This window comes from Lithobates pipiens, unplaced genomic scaffold (assembly GCF_037356315.1).
Source record: "Lithobates pipiens isolate NorthernLeopardFrog02 unplaced genomic scaffold, aLitPip1_a1.2 Scaffold_25, whole genome shotgun sequence".
Lineage (NCBI taxonomy): Eukaryota > Metazoa > Chordata > Amphibia > Anura > Ranidae > Lithobates > Lithobates pipiens.
Window position 1 is genome coordinate 65,948,599 of NW_027507787.1, and position 22,623 is coordinate 65,971,221.

General features: G+C 41.3%; 1 protein-coding gene across 2 annotated transcripts in view; it reads right to left on the bottom strand.

The window, feature by feature from the left end:
• CDH23 (cadherin related 23) overlaps positions 1-22,623 on the bottom strand; it is a 1,769,196-nt gene that overhangs the window by 98,716 nt on the left and 1,647,857 nt on the right. The window contains exons 42-45 of one of the 2 annotated variants that reach the window (XM_077454575.1): positions 20,276-20,383; positions 18,257-18,359; positions 12,983-13,108; positions 7,345-7,548 (exon numbers count right to left, since the gene is read on the bottom strand). In XM_077454575.1, coding sequence (XP_077310701.1) covers positions 7,345-7,548; positions 12,983-13,108; positions 18,257-18,359; positions 20,276-20,383 — 541 coding nt within the window. The remainder of the gene's footprint in view (positions 1-7,344; positions 7,549-12,982; positions 13,109-18,256; positions 18,360-20,275; positions 20,384-22,623) is intronic. The other variant, XM_077454574.1, reaches the window with a different exon arrangement.

A 22,623-nucleotide genomic window follows, 5' to 3' on the forward strand; every position in this document is an offset into this window, starting at 1 on the left:
TTCACCTGACTTCTCTGTCAAGATCAATGGCACATCTATCAGTCCATCCCCACATGCCAGGGTGCTAGGGGTAACCTTAGACTCCGAACTGTCCTTTCAGGCCCACATACAAGCCCTGTCCAAATCATGCCGCCTTAGCCTCCGCAACATTTCCAGAATACGCCCCTTTTTAACTAATGACACCACCAAGCTTCTAATTCACTCCCTGGTCATCTCTCGCCTCGACTACTGCAACTCCCTCCTCGTTGGATTACCTTTACATAGGCTATCCCCCCTCCAGTCCATAATGAATGCTGCTGCCAGACTCATCCACCTTACCAGCCATTCAGTGTCCTCCACCCCTCTCTGCCAATCCCTGCACTGGCTTCCACTCACCCAACGAATAAAATTCAAAGTACTAACAATAATTTACAAAGCCATCCATAACTCTGCCCCCAGCTACATCACTGACCTAGTCCCAAAATACCAACCAAACCGCCCTCTTCGGTCATCTCAAGACCTCCTGCTCTCTAGCTCCCTTGTCCCCTCCTCCCATGCTCGCCTCCAGGATTTCTCCAGAGCTTCTCCCATCCTCTGGAACTCCCTACCCCAATCTGTCCGACTGTCCCCTAATCTATCCATCTTTAGACGATCCCTGAAAACCCTTCTCTTCAAAGAAGCCTATCCTGCTTCTAACTAACACTGTTTTACTCCCCCCACCTGACACAGGAGCCAGCGAAGTCACCGCTGTCCCCTGTAGTTCGGCGCATCCATCTTCTCGGTGGGGTCTCGCAGCTCCGCCGCTGTCATTCGGCGAAGCCGCGATGACGTCACTCCCACGCATGCACATTGGGAGCCGAGACACACGGCATTGCGCAGCATCTTCTTCATCGAGGATGCCACGCTCAGTGTGCCTGCGCGCCGCTGTCTACGGCGCATGCGCCGTAGACAGCGGTGCCCTTCTTCGGGCAAATATCTCCTAAACCGTATAGGTTTGGGAGATATTTCTTGGACCTACAGGTAAGCCTTAATCTAGGCTTACCTGTAGGTCAAAGTGGTTTGTAAGGGTTTACAACCACTTTAAGGCTTGTGTTTTTTTTTCCTTAATGCATCCTATGCATTAAGGTGAAAAAACACCTTGCAGTGACCCCCTAGCCCCCCCATTTTACTTATCCAAGCCCAAATTTCCGTCGGCGCATCCCCACCGTCCCTCTCTCCACGAGTTCCTGGCTCTTGAATGGATAGATTGATAGCAGCACAGCCATTGGCTCCCGCTGCTGTCAATCAAATCCAATGACGTGGGCACCGGGGGCGGGGCCGAGTCCTACATTTGGCCTCTATGGAAGCCGAATGCTGGACTTGGGAGCGTGCCCGCAAGGCAACCCCCTCGGGAGATCTCTTCTCCAAGGGGTTATCTGATGTATGCAGCTTGCATTTTAGATCAGTTTGAGACACATTTCATTGCCTTCATATCTCCCTCTAAGCCAAGTCAAGTTCCTTTATGAACATTTGCCCTTACAACACCTGTATGGAATCACCACTCTTTAAAAATGTTTGTTCAATTGTTTAATTGTGTAGAAAAAAATAAACTAATCACAGACATGCCACACAACTATTTTCATTCAACATTCCAACCTTCAAGCTCTAAGAAACACTTAACAAAATTAAATTAAAAAACTGTAGTCAGTTGCAACTGTTTTTGCATGAAACAATCCCCATGTACTTTGCAGTTCTAAAACAAACATCTGCATCAGATTACACCCTGAAAAATGATGTCATCATCATCATCAAACATCCTTTCAATTGATGGAATAAGAAAAGTGTCCAAAATCTCAATATAAACTTGTGCATTTATTGAAGATTTAATGACTGTCATCTCCCCTGTACCTTTACCTGACAAATCAATTGGGAAGGTTGTTAAAGGGAAGCATACTGGTAGACCAAGGGAGACATCAAAGCGTCACGTTAGAAAACTTAAAGCAATATGCCTTAAAAACAGAAAATGTACAAGTAAAAAAAATGAGGAACAAATGGGCATGCCTGGAACTTTGTCCAATCGGAATCCTCTACACACAATTGGACAACGTCCGATCGGATCATGTTGTCGGAAACAAAATGGAATGTTCTTTTTTCCCCACAAATAGAGCTTTCTTTTGGTGGTATTGGATCACCTCTGCGGTTTTTATTTTTTGCACTGTAAACAAAAAATGACCGACAATTTTGAAAAAAAAATCACAATATTTTGTACTTTTTGCTATAATAAATATCCAAAAAAACTAATTTCTTCATCAGTCTAGGCCAATATGTATTCTTCTACATATTTTTGTTTAAAAAAATCGCAAGAAGAGTATACTGGTTACGCAAAAGTTATAGTGTCTACAAAATAGAGGATGGATTTATGGCATTTCTATTATTATTTTTTTCTTACTAGTAATGGCGGTGATTTTTATCGGGACTGAGACATTGCGATGGACAAATTGGACACTTTAACACTTTTTTGGGACCATTGACATTTATACAGTGATCAGTGCTATAAATAGCCACTGATTACTGTATAAATGTCACTGACAGGGAAGGGGTCACATTAGAGGGCGATCAAGGGGTTAAATGTGTTCTAACTGTGGGGTGAATGTGGCTGACTAGAGAAGGAGAGAGATCGTTGTTCCTACTTGGTAGGAACACACGATCTCTCTCTGCTCCCCTGACAGAATGGGGATTTGTGTGTTTACACACACAGATCCCGGTTCTCGCTCTGTCACGAGCGATCACGGGTGCCCGGTGGTCATCGCGCCCACTGGGCACGCGTACTGCGCGTGCGCCTGCTACGGCGTTTTAAAGAGCCGACGTGAACCTATTGCATAACTGCGGCGGGTGGTCTGGAAGGGGTTAAACACATAAACAACTCCCCCAACAATCCCATTAGTGATCTGTAGCACAACACTTTTTTTTTGGCCTCCCAAGATTAAAAGTTGCACCTGAAGCTGAAGCTGAACTGGACTGTCCGCTATAAACACAGTGGAACGGCAACTCTGGATTCTAGCTATAAACACCCTGTAAAGCTGGTGTTTTTTTGGACCCTGTGCAACCCTCACTTGCCTTCTTTGCATTAAATCATTAAATCATTTAAATCATTTAAATTGAATAAAACCCTGAAGGTTCTTCAGGTAATAAAAGCGGTTTTGCTTATGTCAATTTGCAGCTCATTATTTCGGGACTTTTTAATGTAATCAAATAGGTGTGACCCGTTAAAAATGAATTTCACTCCATATGGCCTACCTTCTTATTTGAACTTGACATGCCTGCTGTACAGTGAGCAGAGCATTCAACTGAATACTGCTATATACAACTCTGGAAAAAAAATATGGAATCACCACTCACCACACAAATTTCATTCAATTGTTTCATTGTGTAAAAAAAAAACTAATTACAGATATGCCTCAAAACTATTTTCATTTAAAGTGGAGGGCCACCCTGAAAAAAAAATATTAAAAATTACAAAAAAATCTAAAAAAAAAAATGAATTTTTTTTTTTTACTTACCAGAAATGCCTGTTGCTAGGCACATAATCCTAATCTTCCTCTTCCTCCTCCGCGGAGATCTTCTTTATTCTCTCCTCGTCGCGTTGTCTTCTGGGTAATGGGTCGCGCTGTGTTCTGGGAACTGTGTGTTCCAGAACACAGCGCGTCCCATTCACAAAGCGCTGCGCGACTCGCGCATGCGCAGTAGGAAACGGGCAGTGAAGCCGTAAGGCTCCACTGCCTGTTTCCCTTAGAAGGAATGGCGGCGCCGGGACCCGAGAGCCGAGTGCAAAAAATGAAAAACCGCAAAAAATAAAACAGTGCAAAAAATAAAAACCGCAGAGGTGATCCAATACCACCAAAAGAAAGCTCTATTTGTGGGGAAAAAAGAACATTTCATTTTGTTTGGGTACAACATTGCACGCCCGCGCAATTGCCAGTTAAAATGACGCAGTTTCCGTATCACAGCAAAAAATGTATTGGTCAGGAAAGGGGCAAATCCTTCTGGGGCTGAAGTGGTTAAACACACTGCGGTATACTTTAAGGAAAATAGTATACAATCATTTAAGCGAGTGATTTTTGATATATGAATCTCCTGCTCTCATGTCTGTAGAGAAGAATATAGAAAATGAATTGCTAATAATTTCTGCTACATAATTTAATGGTGGTATCGTATGAGATCTTTTGCACTGCTGCAAATCTTCTTTGTAGCAGTTCAAAATAAAAGTACAAGATCAGTCTTGGGCCCCTTGGAAGCGGAGTCCGCCGGCTCAGCGGGAGATCTCTGCGTTCATCTCCGCTGAGCCAGCGGATGACAGGTCCCTCTCTGCTCACTGAGCGAGGAGGGGCTTGTCCAGCGCTGCTGGTCTCTATGTAGAGATCGGATGAAAACGGACAGCATGTCCGTTTTCATCAGATCTCACCTGATCCGATAGCAACGGATCCAGACGCAGGGCCATCCATCTGCTTTTGGGGGATCGGGTCGGATGTCAGCGGACATGTCTCCGCTGACATCCATCGCTCCAAAGACCAGCATAGATCACCCTTTCAGGTCCGCCGTCAAAACTGATAGGCAGACCTGAATGGTCCGTCAGTGTGAAAGGGGCCTTTCAAGATGTGTAGCTAAAGCAAAAAATACTAACTGTGGAGGCTATGAGGGGTTGATTTAGGGGTACCAAAAATTAGACTTGAATTTTTTTTTTGACTTTTAATTCATGGGGAACTGATCACTGGTAAGAAAACCATCTGCATCACAAAATCCCTGACAGACTTTGGGGTCTAATTGCAATAAGAGTTGATCTGTTCAAAAACATACGGTCAAATTTAGTTCTGCTTGCACAAATGTTTTTGCATTCGTGCAACAAATGTTTTGTACCCAAACCGTTTTGTATGCACAACAACTGTTTGGTGTTTATTAGGTGATTCCCTATTATTGTCTATAAGGCAGTAATATGTGCCTCCAACTTAAAGCATTTGTTAACCTAAAAAAAATGGATCCTTTCACTTTAAAGCCTGTTATACAGCACAGAGCTTCTGCTGTGTAATTTGGCCCCTTGTTTAACTTAAAAAAACGGTCTGATCTTGCCAGTATCTACCCTTCCCCCTGTAAACTGACCACGGCTTATCGTGGCTGCTGAGCCCTGACACCGTGGTCAGTTTATGTACCTCCATCATCCGCAGCTCCCTTCTGCTTTCCTCTGTTCTCCCCTGTCCTCTCCCCCCTCTCCTCCCTACCTGTCAGTGACAGTGCCTGTCCCTCCCCTCCTGCTGTTGAAATAACATATATATTGTTATACCGCTCTGTCTCCTAATGCTGTGTGCACCTGTGTGTGTGTGATTTATACAAAAAAAATGCGGTCTATACCTGATTTCAGAGCGCCTCTCAGCGCTCACGTGACCGGCAGCCTCTCTCTTCCTCTCCTCCCACCTGACGTTAGCTTGGGGATTCTCAGCCCCTCCAGCTGTAGCTGTGAGACGGGGAGAGGAGAGAGGCAGTCGGTCACATGAGCACCGGGAGACACTCTGAAATCAGGTATAGACAGCATTTTTTTTTTTAATCACACACAAAGGGACACACAGCATTAGGAGACAGAGTGGATAGTATAAAGTGGTCAAAGTGGCTTAACAACCACTTTAAATCTAGATCTGCCTCAGATCAGCTGAGACAAATAAGATGCAGACAACAATATCCAACCACATCTCTTGTGCTACAAATAGTAGACTCCCAATTAGATTGTGGGTCACAACAAAGCAACTGTGCTATGATCCACTGCATTGTACAACAATATCTTCCAATATTTGCCCACGTTTAGACAAGTGATTATTCCTTTAGGTGATTCTTTATACAAGTGATATGCATTTCAGTCTCTGCCCCACCTGAATGTCTTATCTTCTTTGTCCCTTAACAGGTATGTTCCTGCTTTCATCCACCCAAAACTGAAAACGTACTTTGATCCCCCAAAATCCATACCAGACCCTTACCCGAGCATGCAGCCTGGCAGGTCAGGAAAGGGGGACAAAGCTTGTGATTGTTAGGGGAGTTGTTTATGTGTTTAATGAGCGACCCCCTCCTAGACCATACCAGGCCACATGCCCTCAACATGGGGGATATGGGTGTTTTGGGGCAGGGGGGCTCTGTCCCCTGCCCCAAAGCACCTTGTTCCCATGTTGATGGGGACAAGGGCCTCTTCCCAACAACCCTGGGCTGTGTTTGTTGTGGGCTTATCAAAATCTGGAAGCCCCCTGTTAACAAGGAGGCTCCAGATCCCCGCCCCCCCTACAGTATGTGAATGAGTATGGGGTACATTGTACCCCTACCCATTCACCCCCAAAAATGGCAGTGTAGTGTAAATAAAAACAAAAAACAGTTTTGACAAGTCCTTTATTAAAAATCTTCCTCCAGTCTTTTCCTCTTTCTCCTTTGGTCTTCTCCGCTGCCGACCCGATCCTCCTTCAACGCTATCTTCAGTCTTTGTACCAGCTCCACTCTCAGCAGGTTCTTATATAGCAATTGAGAAGCCGCCCCTGGGATGTCACAAGGGGTGGCGTCTCATGGGAACGTTACCAGGTGGCCACACCCCATTGCTATATAAGAACCATCAGAAAGTGGAGCTGGCACTAAGATGGGAGACAGCGTTGGAGGAGCACCGGGTCGGCGGCAAAGAAGACAGCAGCGGCGGAGTAGATCAGAGAAAGAAGACTGAAGCAAGAAAACTGGAGTACCACATACTCATTCACATGGGGAGGTAGGATCTAGAAGTATGTGACATAAGTGCTCCCACACGTGGTGAACCTGCATATTTCATACATTTGCCCTGTGGTTGATATAGAAGCAGCGCTGAGTTTAATATTTCTTCTCAAGAACTCCTGCTCTCTAGCTTCCTTGTCACCTCCTCCCATGCTCACCCCCAGGACTTCTCCAAAGCCTCTCCCATCCTCTTGAACACCCTACCCCAGTCTGTCTGACTTTTTCCTACTCTGTCCACTTTCATACGATCCCTGAAAACTCATCTCTTCAGAGAGACCTATCTGGTTCCTACCTAACAACTGTACATTTGTTTTCTCCATCAGATAATCCCCCACAGTTATTACCTTTTGAATCTCTTGACCCTCCCTCTTAGTTTGTAAGCTCTAATGAGCAGGGCCCTCTGATGCCTACTGTATTAAACTGTATTGTAATTGTACTGTCTGCCCTCATGTTGTAAAGCACTGTGTAAACTGTTGGCGCTATATATAAATCCTGCATAATAATAATAATGTGAATCACAAAAATACACCATCTGTTCCCATCATTACACGTTAAGTGTCTAATATGTATTAGTAATACAAAGAATACAGCATAACATACCTGGAGGACTATTTTCTCTAAGTCGTGTACTAACACTCTGTGGGCTAAAGATGGGTCTGTTGTCATTGGCATCCAATATTGTTAAGACTAGTGAAGCTGTGTTATTTAACTTTCCAATATCTTCTGCCACAAGTGTTAAATTCAGCACAGGAACAGAGAAAGCTTCTCTGTCTATATTTCTCCCTGCTTTCACAGCCACAACACCTAAAAGACAATACAGTGATCAATGACACTTGCAAAATCAAAAGATCAAATATGCAAAACAATTACACATTTAATAATAATATTTACATATCTAATATAATGACTAAATAGTAAAACCCAACTCTAGTCATAAAAACATTTATTTAATAGTTTCTCTGCAGGATGTGGAAACCTTACAAGAAGATCTGAACAAATGAAAGGGGTGGGCAACTACATGGCAAATAATGTTTAATGTGGAAAAAGAATGCATTTAGGTGGCAAAAACATGAATGCAATCTACTCACTGAGGGGAGAACCTCTGGGGGAATCTAGGATGGAAAAATAACCTGAGGGTCCTAGTAGATAACAGGCTCAGCAAAGGCATGCAATGCCAAGCTGCTGCAAGCAAAGCCAATAGAATATTGGCATGCATTAAAAAGGGGATTAACTCCAGAAATAAAACGATAATTCTCCCACTCTACAAGACTCTGGTCCAGCTGCACCTGGAATATGCCGTCCAATTCTGGGCACCAGTCCTCAGGAGGGATGTGCTGTAAATGGAGAGAGTACAGAGAAGGGCAACAAAGCTAGTAAAAGTACTTGAGGATCCTAGTTATGAGGAAAAATTACAAGCACTGAACTTATTCTCTCTGGAGATGAGACGCTTGAGAGGAGATATGATTTCAATGTACAAATACTGTACTGGTGGTGATCCCACAAAAGGGATACAACTTTTCAGTGAAAGGGCATTTAAAAAGAAGAAAAGCGATTTAACCGGAAACTGTGTAGTGGGTTCTTTAAAGTAAGAGTGGAAAGAATGTGAATTCTCTTCCAGAAGCAGTGGTTTCAGCAGGGAGCATAGATAATTTCAAAAAACTATTAGAGGCTCCTAAATGACCACAACATACAGGGATATACAATGCAATATTGACATAAAAGCGCACACACACAGGTGGACTTGATTGACTTGTCTTTTTTCAACCTTGCCAACTATGTAACCATGAAGTAAAACAGACTAATAACCTTATTTCTATGTTTTGTGTTACAGCAGCTGTTATAGGCATCTACAAATGTCTGTACTATTGATTAGGCACCAGAGAAGACCCACTACTCGCAGTAATGTAAAAGGTCAGGTGAGATATGTAAGGCTACAAAGAAATAAAGTGTGAGACTTCTATTGGGCTTTATTGTTCTATTCTATTGAACCTTGTTGCTCTTTTGGACTAAGTTGTAGCGCTCTAACAATGAAAACAGCTCTAGTAGCTCTACCCTGCTTTACTGAGTTACAAACATCTGGCTTACATACAACTCGCACTTAAGAACAAAGGCATTGTGAGGTCACCCTGGTCCTAGGAACTGCCAGACAGCCATCTTGCTGCTCACCACATACTGCCCCTACTCTCTGGTGGACCTGTCAGCAGACCCACATCAATACAAGGCCAGTTAACCATACCCTATGCTATCCAAAACAGAAAAAAAAATTTTTGCCCGGAGTTACACTTCCTCTCTGCATTGTCTTTCGGAGGACATATGTGAAAACATCCCCTAAGACCATGTCATTTATTGCATTTCGTGTAAATTATATTTGTGCCCATTTTTATTTACATCATCACAATATCTTTCTAGGAGATCCCCATTAGTTCTTTTACAACCACTTTTATTTCCCTCACCCATGATACAGTACTTTAGTTCCTACACAAAACCTACCCCATAAAAGCCTTTATATCTATTAGAATTGTGTTAGGTGGTCTTATTGGCTTGCAAAAAACCAACTTTATTTTCTCCTACTTAATATGAAGTTGTTAGTGATTCAGCAGTGAGTGCTTGCATACCTCAGGAACCATCTCCTAGACTTCTGCCACAGTAAGATATTCCTCAAAATAAGGTATCCTGGGGTATAAGCTTGTAATTACCACATTTATGGGCAATTTGACATTTTTGTAGGCATGGCCTAAATAGCTAGGGTCAAGAAATTTAGCAAATATAAATAAGAATGGGGAAAAATGAAACCATCATGTCACCGTAAGGAAAATGTGTACGTATATAGTTTAGTTATACTACGCTCACCAATCTTAATAATATGATCAATAAACTATGATATTATAAGTTAAAAACATATGTGTATATGTATTCTGTTATCTCCAAGAATTAAATGCCTAATATATAGATAGAAAAAAGAAGATTGCGCAATCTTAAAAACACATAATTAAGTAATCATGCAAAAACACATAACGTGCGAGTGAATCAGTCCATGTGAATCAATTGTTAAGGTGTAAAAAAGTCCCCCCAAAAAAAACACAAAAAGTTTTTTTAGAAAAATGTAACAAGATAAAAAAAATAATAAATAAAAACAACTTCTAGTTATTTGGTTATGAAAGTTCCAAATCACACGAACATTAAGTACCGTACTAATGAAGGAACAATGAAGGCAACTTCAGGTGCAACACCCAGAAATCTGCAATGGCAACTGGGCAATACCTTATATCCCAGCGAAGAAGCAAGCTAAAAAAAGTCAGATGGCCTCTTACTGGACACAATGGACCCCAAGTTATAGGGATCAAGCTCTCTCGATATTCACAGTAATCAGCTATGATGTTCCATCTGATCTGCTCCAAACACTAGCCACTTTCCTTTGTCATGGACCACAGGACGCTTTAATAAATTTCCACCTTCCAGCCACTCGGCCCGATGCTCATACAGTAAGTATAAGAGGTTTAGAAGAAAATGAACTTCATGGTGCAGTAAATAATGATAGTTTATACCATAACATTTTCTTAAGCACAGCAAAGAAATACGATACAAAGACACAGCCACAGGTTGTCAGATTGCCAGGTGGTGCGTGGTGACGTCACAAGATTCTCTCCAACCGGCGTGTTTCTCTGTAAAAAGCATCGACTGGGAACAGAGATAACTCTGGGACGTCCCTCACAATATAATTTATACTAGGCAGGAGAGCCCCCGGAAGTACAAAAACTCATCTGTTCCTCTCAAGTGTCACACATACAGCACAGTTTTTTTGGCAAATATTGTTTAAAAACAGACATTAACAACATCAATATATTAAGCAAAAATCACCATGCTCCACCACATTAAACCTGTCACGGTCAACTTTAAAATTGAAAAAAATATTTTACAAACTTTTTCCTAAAGCTCCCGTGCAAACATAAGTACCACAGACATTAGCTATCGGATATCATCCCGGATCAGATACTAAAAAGCTTTGGATCAGTCAAATATATTGATCATCAGAATTCTATACAATAACTAACTGCTTTCATCTGACAAGCAGTAGTATCACAGAATGATATTTGTGATACACATAACAGTCTAACCACCATGTATATAGTAAACCTTCACAGATTATTAAAATTGAAATGAAAAAAAAAAAGATTTAAAAAGATATATTAAATTCAAATACAATATTGATTAATACCCACGTAAAAATTACTTAGTTCATAATGACATTCAAACCGTATAACTATCCTGTCTGACAGCCCCTAGATGGATTGGTACAACACATGCCAAAAAGGCACAAAAAAACTGATGGTGCACCTAACTGTGTTACTATAACAATTAAAGTTCCATTCTATATTGAGCCCCAAAGGATTGTAAGATCAAAGGTCAAAAATCCATTGGGTTTCCCTTCTGGGAATCTGTCTTTTCATATTACTACCCCTCCAAAGGGGGGAATATCTTTAATGTGGCGGCGCATGCTGATTTTTGCTTAATATATTGTTGTTGTTAAAAATGTCTGTTTTTAAACAATATTTGCCACACAAACTGTGCTGTATGTGTGGCACTTGGGAGGAACAGATGAGTTTTTGTACTTGCGATGTTTCTCCTGCCTAGTATAAATTACATGGTGAGTGACCTCCCAGAGTTATCTCTGTTCCCAGTCGATGCTTGTTACAGGGAAATGCGTCAGTTGGAGGGAATCTTGTGATGTCACCACGCACCAGCTGGCAGTCTGACAACCTGTGGCTGTGTCTTTGCATCGTATTTCTTTGCTGTGCTTAAGAAAATTTTATGGAATAAACTACCATTATTTACTCTACCTGAAGTTCCTTTTCTTTTAAATCTCTTTTACTTACTGGATGAGCATTGGGCAGAGTGATTGGAAGGTGGAAATTTATTAAAACGTCCTGTTGTCCATGACGGTGGAATGTGGCTAGTGTTTGGAGCGGACCAGCTGGAACATCACAGCTGATTACTGTGCATATCATGCGAGCTTGATCCCTATAACCTGGGGTCCATTGTGTCCGGTAAGAGGCCATCTGACTTTTTTATCTTACTTTTTCGCTGGAATATAAAGTATTGACCAGTTGCCATTGCAGATTTCTGGGTGTTGCACCCGAAGATGTCTTCATTGTTCCTTCATTAGTAGTTCATTTTTGTGTGATTTTGGGACTTTCATACCCAAATAACTAATAAGTTGTTTTTTATTTATTATTTTTTTATTTTGTTACATTTTTCAAAAAAAAAAAAATTCGTGTTTTTTTTGGACTATTTTACACATTAACAATTGAATCACATAGACTGATTCACTCACATGTTATGTGTTTTTGCATGATTACTTAATAATGTATATGTATAGCCAAAACCTTTTACTTTTGGCTGAAGTAGGGAAGAAGTAATACTCCTGTCAGTTTATATGTCAATGTTTTGATCCAATCAGCAAGAGTTCCCTTCATGTCCTGTCCCAGGAGCGCAAAGGACAGGGAACTTCCCTCTTGGACAGCCGTCACTAGAACAGGTGTCTATTGGAGGTTTTTCTGCCACCCCTTTTTCTGGTGACAAACATAAAATCTTGAATTTCCCATCACCTTCTATCACAGTGAAAATGGCCACAAGGACAAATAGAGAAAGTGAATTTTCCAAATGAGGATCTTAATGAGGGTCTTAACATTTCCATATTCCACCCAGAACTAGAAAAAAAAGTTTTGGCATATAAACACTTTAGGTATATAGGGTATTATAAAGCTATAGTATATTCAGTTTAACAGTAAATACTATTGCAAGGAAAGCTCTAGATGTTTTATCCACATATACCACATCCTTCCATTCAAATAACATGATGACATTTCCTCCAAACAGAAAAAATGAATAGGACTTTTGTGGTACCATATTCAATGTTTTTATATATATAAAAAAAACATTCAAATGTAATAAAACAATTTAAATCAAACATTTAATAGAGGACAGTATGTACAGTATTTGTACATGTTGCTGAGTGCTGACATTACTATTTCTCATAAGAGAGTATCACCCATGATATATATCATGGGTGATACGTTCTTATGAGAAATATGAATATTAATGAAGGGAAATTCATCATGCTATCTTTGGTTTCCATTTTTCTGCATCAGACACATTTAGGGAAAGAGCATATTAAAAGTATAGTTCCTTTAAGTGCCATTAAATAATATAAATGTTAATCAATTAAAACGAGTCATACCTGTGCTGCTGTTCATGGTAAACAAATCCATCTGGTTACCAAGATGTCGATATGAAACCACAGCATTTACTCCTAAGTCATTGTCTATAGCTAGAATAGGTCCATTGAGGACAATGATGGCTGTTCCTAGATTAAACATGAGAGTCAGAAATCTTAACATGTATTTGTTAATGACTTTCTAATGATAGCCTTCTCCCAGATCCCTACCCCTTTCCCAACATAATGCACAACTTTTTGTGACAAACATCAGCAAATGAATGAGACAAGATGAGGCCAAGTGACACATGTTTAGCGATGGCTTAGGCTGTTGCAGCCCTAGCAGACTGAATAGAAAGACATTCATAGTCCTAAAATCCTGAAGGAAAGAAAAGGCACAGTGGTTAGCTTGTCTATACATGAGGCACCTGTAAGATAATATAAAAGTTAAATACCAATGACAATTATAGCCACAGTCATTATAGGCCTTTAGTAAAAGTCTGAATATTGTAACAGCAACGTTAGAATGCTTCCAAAAACCTTAGTTAAGCCCCCTACTGATCTGCAGTTTACGCTCTTAGAAAAAATGCTTTAAAGGAAACTGCAGAAAATTGGTGTGCAGCGGCCAAGGATTCGACTACAAAATTACATATATTGTATGTCTCACAGACATGTTTTGTTTTTTTAATTCATGTGTTGCGTATGAATCCTTTTTAATAAAACTGATAATAGAAAAAGTATTGTACTCACATTAGTCAATATAAGATTAGTGTTCCAATGACACTTAATGTCTGGCTTAAATATCACCTCCCAAGCCTGGTCACATGGTAAAGGGTTAAAGGGTAAGGGTTGACATGGAACCACTCCTGGGCTAATAACTCATATTCCACCTCAGATAGTGCAGAGGATCTCTACCCCTTTTGGTAGAATGCTATACCTGATAACATCAAGTTTAAAGAGTTGACACCATTTATAAGACTACATGGTGTCAGTTAACATAGAAAAACCTGTATACTCTTAAAATCCAAATAAAACATACCAGCAAAGTAATAAATTGTGATAACACCACAAAAGTAGCAGAATGTTTGCGGTAAAAATGTCCGTGTCCCCTACCTCCTCTCAGTTCTGATGCTGTAGCTGCTCTTTCATCATTTGACAATTGTGGGAGTGTCAAGAGGCCTGCATCCCCTTCCATGTGTGGCGGTTCTTTTCTACAACCCCTACATCACTGTTGAATGCTGTTGTGATGCAGAGGTTGGAGGAAGTAAGCACGGGGAGTTTTGTGGGACAGGAGGATCTAAAACTCCTGTTCATGTTGAATGAGAAGACAATGACTGTTGCATCATTGAAACCAAGGTAAGGTAGAAGACCATGTATAAAAAAAAACATGTATAAACAGAAAACAGAAGGAGAGAAAAGTGCTGCTACTAAGTGTAGCATTTATCAAAATATATTGGTAAAATGAAAAACAACACGCACTCATGTTTAAAAGACATTAAAAAGAGTATCAATAGGTCTCAAGCAGGTGGCAACCTTCTAGGTGGTCAATGGTGAGAATGCCCCCTCTTCGTGAATGTAATGTAAGGTGCTTTGAACCAGAAAGTTGACCAAGTGGAACACCAGGAAGAGCCAGCTGGAGCAGCAGTCCGTTTGTGTATATCACATGGATAAGAACTACTGTGGACAGCAGGGAAGTGTGGCATGCCTGCAAAATAGCTGTGATGATGTCATGTGTGATAATGATGGGCATGGTTATGCTGTTTGTTGAGGTTTGAAAAAAAGGAGGGCTACACCCCGATATGCATAATCACACCCATTATTATCACACATGACATCATCACAGCCATTTTGGGGACCTGCCACACTTCCCTGCTGTCCACAGTGGTTCTTACCCATGTGATATACACACTCAGTCTGCTGCTCTTCCTGGTGTTTCCCTGGTCAACTTCCTGGTTCCAAGCACCTTAAATTACATCCACACGGAGGGGCTTGCTCATCATTGACCACCTGGAAGGCTGCCACCTGCTGGAGACCTAATGATATGCTTTTTAACCACTTCAATACTAGGCACTTTTACCCCCTTCCTGCCCAGGCCAATTTTCAACTTTCAGCTCTCTCACAATTTGAATGACAATTCATACAACACTGTACTGTAAGTACATTTTTATCATTTTGTTCACACACATGGAGAATTCTTTTGGTGGTATATAATTAAGCACTGGGGTTTTTTTTTTTTTTGCAAAATAAATGAAAATAGACCGAAAATTGTTATTTGTTATAAAATTTTGCAAATAATCTTTCTTCATGATCTTAGCCCAAAATGTAATATGCTACATTTCCATGGTGAAAATAATACAAATCAGTGTATATTATTTAGTCTGTAGGAAAGGTATACAGTCTACAGTCTATGGTATATACCGCATCTGAAAATTAAATAACCCTGGTGTATTGACGGCCTTTCTAATTTCTTGAGGCCCAAAAATGTCAGGACAGTACAGATATCCCCCAAATGAATCCTTTTCGGGAATGTATACAGTCCAAAATATTTAGAGGCATTGCGAATTTTTAGAACTTGACTTTTTTTGTCAAAATTTTTTGGAAAATTAAGAAATAAAAATTATGTTTTTTCTTTTTTTTACATACTGTGACCAGTGCAGTACAGAATAATCATACAATGAGTGTAACGGTGATCAGGGACACGGACAGGTGACAGTACGAAAAAAAATTAATAATTTTTTTTTCTATTTTTTTTCCCCAATTTTGTATAATTTCTTTTTATTTCTTTTTTATGATTTTTCTTTTTTTTTTTAACACACATTGTACTACTCTGGGGAAGCAATTAGTATTTTGTTTTGTTTTTTTACACATTATGTTTGCATATAGCAATGCATTTCATTGCTATATGCAAGCATTTTACTGAATGAAATTGATTCATTGTTTGTTTTGTTGTGATTATCTGTGATTGGCCTGATCACATGGCACAGATGGGCTGTGATTGGCCCAGTCTGTACCACATGATCACTGTCACCAATCATAGCTAGCAACACAATTGTATACAATTGATGGCTTGAAAGGGAACCAGCCATTGTTTACAACTGTCATGTGACCCACTGTGTTGGTTACAATGGTCACATGGTTCCCGGCAGCGGGCCAGTACAGTGATCAGTCATCAGCTGTGTCCGGTGGACGCAGCAGGTCACAAATTGCACCACATGCGGGGCAGGATGCAGGACGACATCATATGACGTCCACTTGGATCGACAAGTGGCCTGCCCCGGCGTCATCCACCCATAGGCCAGGCAGGAACAGGTTAATTTTTTTTAAACGTGAGTGCATATTTATTGTTTTTCATTTTGCCAATATGTTTTTATAAATGCTAAACTTACGTAGTGGTGCTTTTCTCTCCTTCTTTTTCTGTTTATATTTTCATTGCATTTGTAAGCCATTGGGACCCTTAACAATACATTTGGCTTTTACATAGTTTTGAGAAATACAGTATCTCACAAAAGTGAGTACACCCCTCACATTTTTTTGTAAATATTTTATTATATCTTTTCATGTGACAACACTGAAGAAATTGCACGTTGCTACAATGTAAAGTAGTGAGTGTGCAGCTTGTATAACAGTGTAAATTTGGTCAAAAGGAGGAGGAGGAGTCCCCCTATTAGTGGGAGGAATAGTATCCCATCATTGGTATCAGTGGAAGACATAGTGCCCCATTGTTGGTGTCAGTGGGAGGAATAGCGCCTCATATCAGTGAGAGGAATTGTGCCCCAAGGGCCAGATAAAGGCTAGCAAAGGGCCCCATCTGACCCTCGGGCTGCAGTTTGGAGACCCCTGCTCTACATAAGGATGGCCTAGGCTATAAGACCCTGAAATTGAGCTGCAACATACAGCAGTTTAACAGGACAGGTTCTACTCAAAACAGGCCTCGCCATGGTCGACCATTAATGGCTGTGTGTTGAGTTATTTTGAGGGGACAGCAAATTTTCACTGTTATACAAGCTGAACACTCACTACTTTACATTGTAGCAAAGTGTAAGTCTTGTCACATGAAAAGATATAATAAAATATTTACAAAAAATGTGAGGGGTATACTCACATTTGTGAGATACAGTATCTCTTATTGGATGGAAGTGCAACTTTTAACTATTTTAATAAACTAGTAAACGATTTTACACTATTGGAGCATTTCTTTCTTTATACATCGGTCAATGTGAATTGATGTGGCTGCTCAGGAGTAAAAGGGGTTAAAAAATGAAAAATAACAAACATGGTATACTTACCCCCTCTGTGCGTGGGTTTTGCACAGAGTGGCCCTGAGGCTCCTCTTCCGGTGTCCCCCAGCGGAGCTCCTGGCTCCTCCTCTTCCCGAGTGCCCCCTCAGAAGACTCGCATTCCAAGGGGGCACCCACATGAGAACAATCCCAAGTCCTGCTGCTGCATTCATTGACACAGACAGCAGGACTTGGCCCTGCCCCTGGCTCCAGTGTCACTGGATTTGATTGACCGCAGTGCTGCTATCAATCTATCCAATGAGGAGACAGCGACTGTAGCTGGTGTGCTCGTTCTCATTGCTGGAAAGATCAGGTTCAGGTAAGTAAAGTGGGGGCTCTGGGGCGCTGCTGCACTACAGAAGGTTTTTCACCTTAACGCACAAAATGCACTAAGGTGAAAAACCTTGAGAGTTTACAACTCCTTTAAGGAGAGACAGTCCAAGTTCCATAGAGGGGCATACAGCATCTCACCAATGGTTGCGATTATGCTCATTTCACCTTTCTAGAGCTAGAAGGTCAATAAGATCTGGTAAGTGCTTTTATTATCAGATGTCAACCCATAACAGGAAGTGTGTTACCTTCAAGATCGGCAGGTAAAAATGAAGAAAAAAAGTCAAAAAAAGGAAAACAAAAGCAGCCACCGCATCTGAAGACTGGTAAGCTGCAATTTATTACATTATGGTTTTGAGTTTATTTACACTTTAAACCAGTAAATGTGCCTTCCAGAAGTATTCATCTATATTGTTATAAAGCAACGCATCTTGTAAGACAAAAAAGAAATGGTCTGCTACATAAATTTGTTTTCTCTGTTTTATACAATGGGAAAAAGTCAGTGTGTAAAAGGCTGATCAGAACATTATTATATTAGCCCTTCGGTCAGTAATTTATAAAGATTCTTCAAATCGTGTAAAATCATTTTCAATGTCTACGTATTGAGCAATTAAATACAAGTAATGCAATATAAAATCATAATAATGTTCTATTCTTTATACCAATATAATGCAGTGATGTTCTAGAGTACCTGCTGGAGAGTTTTCCATGATCTCAGCTTGATATGATCCTTGGGAGAACACTGGCCTATTGTCATTCTCATCTGATATGGTCACAATCAACAGGTCAGAATCCTGGACAGAGAAACAGCATTAGTTTGTGTGTTTAAACAGAAAAAGTGGGATTAGGCTTTCTTAAAGGAAACCTGTTCTGGGAGAAAGGAGACTGCTATTGCTTTCTTCCTTAAAAAAATTCTGGTAACCTGGCTACTCTGACATCAATACTTCAGTGTACTGGAACAAATTAAAATCAGAAATATGTAGCTTAGGCTACATATAGGTAATGCAGCGCGCCCAACAAGCACACCTGTTAGGGCAATACATTGTTTGTTTGGGCCAGCTTGGTCCAAACAAACTTTTTAAAGGGACAGTTAATGTGGAGTTAGGCTTTAAGCTGCTCGGTGATGTCAAAATTTCAAAGGTGCAAGATCAACATTTTTCCTGAACAAACAAATTTCTAATGCCGTATACACATGACCAGACTTTCCTGCAGACTAGGTCCGACGGAATCAGTTCATCGGACAATCTGATCGTGTGTAAGCTAATCCGATCATTTTTCATTTTCAAAAATCCGACGGACCTAAAAATAGAACATGTTTCAAATCTGTCCGACTGACTCAATTCCTATCAGGAAAACCATTCGTCTGTATGCTGGTCCGACGGACCAAATATGACGCAAGGGAAGCTATTTGCTACTGGCTATTGAACTTCCTTTTTTAGTCCTGTCTTACGTCATCACGTTTCGTTCGTTCAGGAGTCCGTCGGAACGCCGCTGAAAAGTCTGTTGGGAAGACCGTCGGACCTAGTCTGCCGGAAATTCCAGTCGTGTGTACGCAATTATGTTTAAAGCAAAATACATTTTAAAGTACTTTTAACTAACATTTGGCAAGTCATAAAATGCACTGAGAATGTTTGTACAAACATTTATTCAAAAATATACTGATGTATGACTAGCTAAAGTACTCAAGCCACTGAATTAGCTTGACAGCTAAAGCATGTCATGGGGCAAACGCATCTGATAAGATATCTCATTAGGGTGTGTGGGGTTATGCCGCGTACACACGACAGGACTTAAGTCCGGCAGACTTTCGACGGAGTTCTGACGGAGTTCCGACAGAGTTCTGACGGACTTTTCGAATGAGCGGACTTGGCCACACACAATCACACCAAACTCCGACGGATTCGAATGTGATGACGTACGACTGGACTCGAATAAGGAAGTTCATAGCCAGTAGCCAATAGCTGCCCTGGCGTCGGTTTTAGTCCGTCGGAATAGCACACACACAAGCAAATTTTTCGGTAGGAACTGGGTCCGGCAGAGTTCTGGCGGAAAAATTTGAAGCATGTTCCATTTCTAAAGTCTGTCAGACTTTTGCGAATCAAAAGTCCGTTGCAGCCCACACACGATCGAATAGTCTGCCGGAATCATTCCGTCAGACTTTGGATGTTGAAAAGTCCGCTCGTGTGTACGGGGCTTTAGAGACCCAGGTTGCCTTCTTTTTATCGTTTCCTTCTTAGCCCCTGTACACATGGTCGGAGATTTCGACAACCAAATCCGTCGGATTTTGTCCGTTGGATTTTGTCCGTCGGATCTTGTCCGAAACTGTTGCATACACACGGTCGGACTAAGTTGTTGAGAAATCCGATCATTCAGAACGTGATGACGTAATTTCGTTACGATGGGACTACGTTCAGGCTAGTAGCCAATAGCTTTGATGTAGGAATTTGATCTGAGCATGCGTGGCACTTGGTCCGATCAAAATTCTCTACACATGATCGGAGTATGTCGGATCGAACCAGTTGCTCGGGAAATATTTCCAACATGTTGGAAAATTGGGTCCGACAGATATTCCGACGGAATCAGTCCTATGCATACCACACACAGACGGTCCAATAGGACACATTCCGACAGATTCTCCGTGTGTACAAGGGCTTACATGTGGCTGCACAGATAATGGAATACATAAATTTACAATCTTGTTCAAAATTACCTTTCTAGAATTGCGGGCATTTTCTGGATTATCCTTCACAGTTACCGTTAACTTGTACTCTGCAATTTTCTCCCTGTCCAGGGGACGATTCACATAAACTATTCCAGTCTGAGGACCAAAGAAAGAGAAAACAGGAAATAAACTTACTGTATGACTGCCACTGCTCCAGTTCAGAATAGGCGGTATGATAAATAAAAACTCAAGTCCATTGTTTTTATGCATTTGACGTGTGGTTGGAATGCACCTCAACCAAAAGTCAGCAAAATCGTATTGACTTTAAGGCTGGATTCACCTCTATGCAGTTTTAGTACTTTTTGCATTTGGCAGATTTGCACTAAAATCCATTTAACATGGTTTCCAATGGAACACGTTCTGTAGTGCAAATCTGCAAAATGCAAAACGCACTAAAAACGCATAGGTGTGAATCCAGCCTAATTAAGCTGTACACATGAAAGTTCAAAGTCTGCATTTGACCTGCATGTGTAGTGCTGAGTTTCTTTATCTACAGCATTTGAACTGTAGGCAAAGCAGATAAGACGCAGCCTTTTCTTGTCAAATGCACGCATTTATGTCAGTTGCATGCATTTAAATTGGAAATACACTGATTGACTGGAATGTCCATCGACATGATCCTAAAGGTCTAATGAAGAGTAATTTTCTGTAAAGGTTTACTATTATTATTATTATACATGATTTATATAGCGCCAACTGTTTGCACAGCACCAGGGCAATGTTAGAAATCATGGGGCCCCATACATCCTACCTGATAGGGCCCCCTCCCAAAAGCCTGCCATTGACCCCGCCCATCTGCCTTAAAATGCAGCTTGGTCTTCCAGGGATAGTTATTTCGATATGAAGTCTGAAGCTGCTGGCTGGGCCCCCTAATAAGTAACTTGGCCCAGGCTCCCTACAAGATTGTATGTCCTTATCAGCAGCCCTCCATTCACCTCTACGAAGTGGTGGATGTAAATGGACTTGTGTCTGCTTACACCCACCTTCCTCCTATCTGGTCCAATAAAAATAAGTCCTCCTCCATCTAGGTGGATTGGATCAGAGGACAGTTGGGTGTAAATAGACAATGGAGTCCATTTACTCCCGCCTGCCCTTAGAGCAGAGTGGGCTCTGTCCAAGTCTGCTCTGCATAAACTGAGCAGACATGGACTTGACATCTGCCCACTCTGATCAGTGGAGAGATCCCCCGCTGAGCAAGGTGGAGTCCATCCCATGTAATAAAGGCCTACGGCGGGCCAGAGAAGATGATGATCTTCTTTGCTGTAACCAGAAATAAATAAAAATAAATAAAATTACTCGATTACCCCATAAACACAGTCAGTGTTGATGGGGGAATCCCTACTGCAGAGCTATGGTATTCTCTGGTGGAGGTGGTCAGCGAGACTTGCCTGCCAGCAGAACACAGTGGTTACTGCTAGCGGCTGTAATAGCTGCTAGCAATAATTGTATGTAAAGTCTGACAGGGTGGTTGTATCCAAATTTATTAAGTGGATCGACTTGGGTACAATCAGCCTACCCATAGATGGTTGAAATCTTGGTTGGTTCCTGCCAGGACTTGCCAGGATTTGAACCATCTTTGGTTGGCTTGACCCTTTTGGTCTTTCAATAACCACTTCAGCCCCGGAAGACTTTACCCCCTTCCTGACCAGGCCATTTTTTGCGATACCTTACCTTAGGGGGCAGGGGGAAGGAAGAGTTGGGCCGCTCTGACCATTTCTCCTGGCCGGGGCTTCAAAGACATCACCTGCAGCACACAGAGAGACATTCACCTCCCGGCCGAACAGGAAGTGTGTCCTGAGACACAATTGGCCAGGGAGTCCTAAGATACCCCACAGGTAGATTAGGGGGTCGGACTCATGGATGGGGAGGGTGGCACCCCTGCGCCCTGCATTACAGACCGTCACTGGTGATTTCTCAGCAAAATACTGCATAAAGACATGGATGGATGGGTGGGTTTGCTTTCAATATTATAAATTAATTAAACTTATTAAATGAAGTTTTTGGTTTGTGGTGCTCAGATGCAGCGTAGGTCCAATTTGACTACATTTACTGCTACAGGGTGGCTGCACTGTGCAGGATCATGTATATATATATATATATATATATATATATATATACATATATATATATATATATATATACATATATATATATACATATCTATATACACGTGATCCTGCACTTCCAGGTATCAGGCGTGAGTGTGCGCCGACAGCAACCGATGTCCGCTGGCACCCGCTGATCGTTTGGTACACAGGCAGAATGGCAGTCTGCCTATGTAAACAAGGCATATTGCTGCTCTGTCAGTGTAGAAGACATGGATCCTGTGTTCCTGT